General features: G+C 38.7%; 1 protein-coding gene across 1 annotated transcript; it reads left to right on the top strand.

Moving 5' to 3' along the window:
- Positions 1–850: 850 nt before the first annotated feature.
- Positions 851–7202, top strand: LOC124290183 (proline-rich transmembrane protein 1-like). The gene is made up of 4 exons (XM_046726879.1): positions 851–977; positions 1899–2077; positions 5034–5165; positions 6784–7202. The coding sequence occupies exons 1-4, from the start codon at positions 959–961 to the stop codon at positions 6946–6948; spliced, it is 495 nt and encodes a 164-aa protein (XP_046582835.1). The 5' UTR covers positions 851–958; the 3' UTR covers positions 6949–7202.
- Positions 7203–9055: the final 1853 nt, after the last annotated feature.

Genomic DNA, 9055 nt, shown 5'->3' with positions numbered 1-9055 from the left:
TAAGATCGCTCAATAGAACGGGCCCTAGAATTAATTTTTCGCCCTGTCATGCTCTTTGTCCGGGTAGTTGTTGGCGATTTATAGCCCATTTTTAAACTGTATTGTTTTTCCCCTATAGTTAAAACGTTTTAGATTTAATTACTAGTTTTACATAGATATCTGTGATATTCTAGTTGTTTTACTGTCCTTCGTCGGCAGGTTTTTTATAATATACATATATTTCATTTCAATATCAAATGTTCTCGTCACGATATGGCTGAAATATTGCCGATGTGACGTTAAATATTAACTCACTCACTTTTTGTCCGGGTAGACCGGTGTAACCCGACCAGGGGGCCACACCCTTGAATAAATAAGTGCATTTGCCTCTTCTAAAGGTATTCGGGAACCCCTCTCGTGAGCAAGATTTTACTGGTGCTTCTTTGATTTAGGTTGTTTCAATTCGTCATTTCCTTTTCAAAATATTCCATATAGATTATTCTGCCACTGTGTAATATTTTGCCATAGATATTTTACAGTAATCCATTCTATAAGCCAAAGGATAAATAAACCCTGAAAATGTGCACCCCCACCCCACTTCTCAAAAAGCTGTATCCGCCCCCGCTGCTGAAACTACATTGACTATACGGGCATGTCGTTTCACCTTCTGATTCCTGTTTCGGAAAAAACATATGTTATTTTGCTATATCAAGGAAGAAATAATACACAGTGTTACAACTCAAGTTTATCGTTGTTGAAATGACAACTCGAGCGAATACATCCCCAGCAGAGGCGGTCCGAAAGGGCGTAGGTTCATATATATGCGAATAATGACGAGGTGCAAAGATGAGAATTATCTCCCGTGGAGCATATCCAGGTGGCGCTTTGGCGGTAAATTGACACCTTGTTATTGCTTTGGAGGCTGTTACACGTTTTCTCATATTTACGGACCTATTATTGAAGTATCTCAGGTTACAGAATGGAAAAACACGCAGAAGGTATATTACTTTATCTAATGACATTATTCTGTCTGTGCGTCAACCTAAAATTTCGTTAATATTTGTCGCTGTTGCCAAAGCAGATTGATCAAACAAGAATGTCAAAATATTTTGATGTTTTGACGTTCTACTCTCACTACAGAGATACATCGTTATTGTATTGATCATTGAATGATTTCTTGTTACGACTAATAACATATAGAACTATTCGAGACGATGACTCCGTTGTGTGTAAAACTATTTTGTTCTCGATAACATTTGATTCGAGGATGTGGGCAGCAAATCATTTGGCAACAATACTGACAATCAGAAAACACTATTTTGTTCATAATATGGAGAGTGTGTGTGTAGTACATTAATTGATGTAAAACTTGCCGTTACAGGCTCTTTGTTGGTGTTGATGTCACTGAAATACAAATTGATATTTAACAAGTTTTCGTTTTAAATTCTTTTGTTGTCATCATCATGACAGATGATACAACCATCCCTTATGGTTTATTCTTTACACTGGAATCTCCATTTATTAATCATACATGATGTCAATTTACCGAACTTACAGGTAGTTTAAGCAAATCAAGCAATACTAATTGTCAAGAGAGTATTTCAAACTGGACATCACTATTCTTGATGATATTCATGTTTTAGTTTTAACAGTATTAGATTTAGGCTACTAATTCTGTGTTACTATCAACATTCTCAATGATGTTGTTTTACAGCTCAAAATGCACCCCATGCTGAATATGATATTGTTTTACAGCTCAAAATGCACCCCATGCTGAATATGATATTGTTTTACAGCTCAAAATGCACCCCATGCTGAATATGATATTGTTTTACAGCTCAAAATGCACCCCATGCTGAATATGATATTGTTTTACAGCTCAAAATGCACCCCATGCTGAATATGATATTGTTTTACAGCTCAAAATGCACCACCTACCTATACTGAAGCAATGGTAGATGTGCCACCCCAGTACCCCATGAACCCAGGGTACCCACCCCAGGGGCAGCCTGTACAAGGCTACACTCAGTACCCAGTTTACCAGCAGGGTTACGGGAACCCCCCTGTCATGCAGTATGGCAACAATGTCACAACAGTTGTAAGTTGATTATATGTACTAGTTCCTCACAATCTCATTCGCGTCAGATATTTTTCTGAATACGATAGATCCATGAAGATTGGGTTAGAATCAGTCTTCATCATCCCATGCTTGTCGTAAGAGGCGACTTGTATCCCAATTGCGTAGATCGATGTTAATGCTGTTGTTCAGTTGATTGTCTGTCCAGACTAGATTATTTACAGACCGCCGCCATAAAGCTGCAATATTGCTGAGTCCGGCGTAAAACAACAAACCAACCAACTGAATCTGATACCTCTCTGTCTGAATATCTAACAACCCTTCACATAATATCACATCACAGTAAACTTTGGAAGCCCAAATTGATTGATGAATGCATGGATCCTCATCATGTCAGCCATTGAAAAACGTTCAGCTTCACAACCTCAATATGATTTCTATCTTAGGAAAACAAATGCACTAGAAAGCACAAATCCAGGTATACGGTGCTGTGTACTGGGAACTAGACAGTAATGCAATGTATACCTGTATTGCGATACATAATGCAATATATTGACACAGGTCAGCCACCAACGTGCCTCTATCTTGATACAGTTCAACCACAAACACGCCTCTATCTTGATACAGTTCAACCACTTACATGTCTTTGTCTTGATACAGTTCAACCACCACATGTCTCTATCTTGATACAGTTCAACCACCACATGCATCTATTTTGATACAGTTCAACCACCACATGTCTCTATCTTCATACAGTTCAACCACCACATTCCTCTATCTTCATACAGTTCAACCATCACACGCCACAGGCCCTCGTGTCTTTGTGAGGATTATAGATTAAAAAATTATTGTTTTTAGATGTACCCCGACTCGAAATGCTTCACGGTACAATACAGTGTAACCTGCCAACACCGGCACCTGTCTAATCCGGCACACGGTCAAAACCAGCATAAAACTTTGGTCCCGCCAATTTAAAACGATATTATGATCATTAAAACATTGTCTAATCCGGCACCTGTCTATTCCGTATGACTTTCCGGTCCCAAAAAGCAATTTTAACTGTAATTAACTCTGTCTGTACTGGCATGGGTATGAGCAGTCCAATCAAGGACCCATAATCCAATACACTAAATAATAATCCTGGCACGCTAGATAATCAGGAAGTAGTGATTGCATGGTGAATCAAACGCTCGCAGGATTACCGCGGTTATGCTTTATAAACACTGGAGGATTGCCGTAACTGTTTTCAAGTGACTGACACTTGTCAGAGAGTAAATAAATGGGCATTGGCTCTGTCATCACTGTCTAAACCGGCATTTTATTTCGGTCCCGTATGGTGCCGGTTTAGACAGGTTTCACTGTACATCATGACAAGGCCAGACACTTCGATGTACCAGCCCCGCCTGCTTTGCTGATCAATACGTTACCATCACATGCAATCAATTAAAACTTAATGTAAACATAATCATGGATGATTGGCCCATAGAGCACCACTCATGGCACCTACCAGTTCTTTATTGTTATTTCTACAAGTCGATTGAAACCCGATTTTGACTCTTAACTAAACGATCTTGACACAAATGGATGACGATATGTCCGCACACAACAGAGTTGAGGTCGAAACATGCCCTCTGGTTGTACACGTCTCTATCTTGATACAGTTCAACCACAACACGCCTCTTATCTTGGTACAGTTCAACCACCGACATGTCTCTATCTTGATACAGTTGAACCACCAACATGCCTCTATCTTGATGGTCCCTGCCTGGCACTCGGCATTAATGGGTACAACAAGGACTGGTCAGCTCGGAGTCAGTATAACGTGTCTGAGTGGGGTATTCATGCTTCACTGCGGCATGGTATCTCAGTGGGCTAGCACTTTAAAACCAGCTTCAGTCTGGGCTAGTACAAGCAGCCGCACATACACATACACACGCCTGCACGTCGTCATATGAGCGAAATATTCTCAAGCGCGACGTAAAACCAAGTTTCACCTCACCTCTATCTTGATACAGTTCAACCACCAACACACCTCTATCTTGACACAGGTCAACCATCAACACATCTCTATCTGGACGCAGGTCAACCATCAACACATCTCTATCTTGACACAGGTCAACTATCAACACGCCTCTATCTTGACACAGGTCAACAATCAACACATCTCTATCTTGACACAGGTCAACCATCAACACATCTCTCTATCTTGACACAGGTCAACTATCAACACATCTCTATCTTGACACAGGTCAACAATCAACACATCTCTATCTTGACACAGGTCAACAATCAACACATCTCTCTATCTTGACACAGGTCAACAATCAACACATCTCTATCTTGACACAGGTCAACTATCAACACGCCTCTATCTTGACACAGGTCAACAATCAACACATCTCTCTATCTTGACACAGGTCAACTATCAACACATCTCTATCTTGACACAGGTCAACAATCAACACATCTCTATCTTGACACAGGTCAACAATCAACACATCTCTATCTTGACACAGGTCAACAATCAACACATCTCTCTATCTTGACACAGGTCAAGTATCAACACGCCTCTATCTTGACACAGGTCAACCTTCAACACATCTCTATCTTGACACAGGTCAACAATCAACACATCTCTCTATCTTGACACAGGTCAACTATCAACACGCCTCTATCTTGACACAGGTCAACAATCAACACATCTCTATCTTGACACAGGTCAACTATCAACAAGCCTCTATCTTGACACAGGTCAACAATCAACACATCTCTATCTTGACACAGGTCAACAATCAACACGCCTCTATCTTGACACAGGTCAACAATCAACACATCTCTATCTTGACACAGGTCAACAATCAACACATCTCTCTATCTTGACACAGGTCAACTATCAACACGCCTCTATCTTGACACAGGTCAACTATCAACACGCCTCTATCTTGACATGTGTTGACTGCCACCCTTATGCTTCCAGATCCAGACCCAGCCCATGATTCAGGGTGGTCAGAATACTACCCCACCCCAAGACCACATGTGTGGGGCCATCTTTGTCACCCTGTGCTGTTTCTGGCCCACAGGAATCATTGCCATCATGAAAGCTAACGATGTGAGTATTAGAATGGACACTTGAGTTTCATTTTAAGGTTCAACTTGAGGGATAATGAACTCCCACTGTCCACTGGCATGTAGAAAATACGAAATATCAGTCTCCTCCCCCTCCTCAGAGGCTGATATTCATCCCAATGTCAGTAACAACTATCTGTACATATTCCCAAAAGGATTCACATTGAGTAGTTTCTCACTTATTGTCATCCTCTTTGGGTATGTGGGGCGGTGGATAGCCTAGTGGTTAAAGCGTTCGCTCGTCATGCCGAAAACCCGGGTTCGATTCCCCACATGGGTACAATGTGTGAAGCCCATTTCTGGTGTCCCTGCCATGATATATCTGGAATATTGCTAAATGTGGCATAAAACTCAACTCACTCACTCATGCTTTGGGTATGTATAGTTTTTTCAGGTGGTCAGTATAGTTTTCTCCCTTCAGTCCATTTTGTTACTATTTTACACCAATGACAAGGAATTTTATAAATAATTCTGCATGAAATACTGTTTCAGGTAAGTTATAATTTGTATCTTTTCTTTGATGTCTCACTGCTCGATCAGTAAAACAGATTTTACCTGCAGGGTTGTGTTAATTGTAATATTGATCTTTCTTTTGGTCAGTTTTCCAAGCTCTACATATGCCTATTATTGTTGTTGTTGTTGTTGGCGTTACCTAAAGACACACAGTGTCCAACCCATGATATTAATGCTAGCATGTATGTCCGACCCAGTAGAGCCTCTGACGATATATTGTAGTATCGATAATCGTGATACACAATAAAACCATCAAAACCTTTTTTCGTATCGTGATATGTATCGTTGACCTTAAAATAGTTAATTTTTGACTAGAAATCGATGGTTATGTCAAAATTTACACTGTTACTTGTTATCAAAATATGTTTTTTGAGAGAAAATAACTAAAGATAACATTTGGTGATATGCATCGAATCGTATCAATCCAAGATATCAGTATTTATTATGTAAGCTTATTTTTCCATCTACCTGATTTGTCTAGAGGCGGTCACGTGACCGTCGACAGAAAAGCATGTTGACTCCAACCCAGGTCCGACTAAAAGTCATATTGACTTGAGTTACTAAAAATAGATTTTGACGTCAAGCTATGACGTCATTCTATTGTTTACATGTCACAGTATTGTTGACATAACGTTAGTGGTTTGTAGCGAAACTAAAATTATCTTGACTAAATGGACATGTTTTGGTTTTTAGCAGCTTTTTTTTTTGTAATTACATAATAAAACAATTATAAACTGGTGATGAGGTCAATACCTGTTTTTATGGACCCGCGAAAAGCAATTGACCTCGGACTTCGACCTTGGTCAATATTGCTTTTGGCGGTTCAAAAAAAAACAGGTATTGACCTCATCACCAGTCTATAATTGTATAATGTATCGTGTCATGAAATTTCTGTATCGTCACTCCTCTACATCCAAGGTGTCTGAGGTGCCACAATTGAATTGCATCCCTCACTTAGTTGTCCAAACCCTGTGAGTGTAGTCTCACTAAAGTGGTAAACACCTAGGCCTGCTTCACCTCCAACAAGAAGCTGATGAACAGCGATGCAACAAATATGCATATTCAACTTAACTCACTCATGTTGACAGGCTCGATGTGCAATGGCTCGCGGTGACATGGTTTCTGCAAACCTGGCTGCCAAGTCATCCAAACAGATGATCAACATCAGCATCATCGTCGGGATCATCGTCCTCATCGTGTGTGGCCTCATCTTTGGTCTGTACATCGGACTTGTCCTTACCCATCTGTACTAGTAGGATGTCCATACCGTAAACAATATTTTGTGGTTACAATTACCTGAGTGCCATTAACTTTCAAGGCTGCTCAAACATGATATTTTGTCTTTACTCAAAATCTAGATAGATTTCAGATTTCGTTGAATCTCTCATGTCCTAATTTACAGTCATGTAATTAGAACCACAAAATCTTGATTTTACTTGTTACCTTGGAAACTGGGTTTTCGTTGGGGTTATTGGATAGCTGGACCTCATGGTAGCTTCACCTTATAGAACAAGAACATGGGAACTTCATGCAAAAACTGCATCTCTCCGCAGGCTCTTTTACACAATTTCATGTGGTGGGGATTGATTGGTTCAAAGACCAACTTGCTTCCAATTATTTTGCAGACTTTATTTCCTTTTTCATATGCAAGATCTGAATAATGCCCCCCTTTATCAGAGACTGAACTACATACATTGTAACCAAGGTCACTTCTTGAAGTATTTCCTATTGATGGTGTCCCAGTGGCTTCTGAGATTTTTCAGAGGATGTTCTTATGTGTTTAAGTATTTGGAGAAGAAGACTTTCAGGTTATTGTCTATCATTGCCTGGTAGTCTCAGTGGTATTGAGACACAGGTTGTCAAAGCTGCTACACTTTGCTATGCGGAGTTACATCCCTTGTCCATGTCAGGATAAGCTGATTCATATGACCAAGCTGACGGACTTGAACCAAGCCATTATATAGTATACATTTTTATAGGCTTTTTGGCAAGTTGTAGCGAAATGATGTATAGCTGCATCAAAACCTAACATTAGACTGGAAAGTTTTATTGTATTATTGGGGTTTGTCACAGAAAGTGGCAACTTTTTTTGGGTCCATTAACAAAATATGAATTGAAAAGTCATTTTGGGTGTGGTCATTCATTTTAATGGGGGTTGGGGTGCATAATACAATGTAGCATGAAATAGGCAGGGGGGGGTATGAAAAATGATTCAGTCCTAAAACAAATGTTTTGTTCATCTACTGTAGTCAAGATCTGATTTGTACAGATGTGTTGTACATTTAATGTCTCAAGCTTCAACAATTATGCTTATTATCCGTACAGAAACATAATGCATTTGAGTATCGGTTAAGTGCATGCATTTTGTTACTCATTTTGAACAGGATAGAAATCTTAGAACAATGGTTGCTTGGTTACTGTTATTAAAGCTGTGATATAAGTACATTGTAGTACCAGTACATATTTCTTTTATTGTAATATGCATAATGATCATTATGATGTCACATGTTTTTTCCCAGGTTGTTTCATGTGTCCATCAGTTGTGTTGTGGATGCTGGGTTTTTTTTTAAGTTCTTTTGTAAATAGTTAATGTGCTTTCCCATACGCCAGACATAAAATAGCATTTTGAATATTGTTGCTTTCAAGCATGTTCTGCAAAACCAGTGTTTATTTAGATTTACATGAACGAGATTATTTTATGGATATTACTTCTGTCTTAATAATATGTATATCATGTACGAGCATATATATATTATATATATATGTATAATGACTTATATATGTTGTCAAAGGGAAGTAACTCTGTTCTGTTTCAACAATTCAGTTTGCTTGCAACAAAGATACCTCTGTTCCGTGAAACAAAACCTATTCATTCTTTAAGTTGTTTAATGGCACCTGGAACTGGCTGTTAAGACAATATATTTAAATATGCATATATTCCGGAATAATATTGTAACAGTGACTAGTTACACATACAATAATTGACAAACATTTTACCTAAAACCATACATTAAGAAAACAGAAACAGAAGAGCCCTACCGTATCTGGTCAATAATTAACCAAGACACATATATATTTTTTGTTTGACTTTACATAAACAACCAGTTCTCCCAGTGAATGTTCATTTATGTCTCTCTGATGATGAGGATGAATGTTTTTTCAGTATAAGTTCAGTTATGAATATACCACTGCTGTTACATTTCAATATATTATTACCTTTGAACAAAGGGAAGTGGATTCTGTAACTTTTATTATTCCTGCACTACTTAAGAAAATTTCCTATTACAAAGCATGATATCAAACTTTGTGTTTAGTGCCAATTATTGAAATAAATCATCGAGGCAACCATATTTAGTTTGG

The sequence above is a fragment of the Haliotis rubra genome, unplaced genomic scaffold (genome assembly GCF_003918875.1).
Source record: "Haliotis rubra isolate DU_JTF1 unplaced genomic scaffold, ASM391887v1 Scf46, whole genome shotgun sequence".
Lineage (NCBI taxonomy): Eukaryota > Metazoa > Mollusca > Gastropoda > Lepetellida > Haliotidae > Haliotis > Haliotis rubra.
Note: the sequence above shows the minus strand (reverse complement) of the source record. Positions and strands in the feature narration are given on the sequence as shown.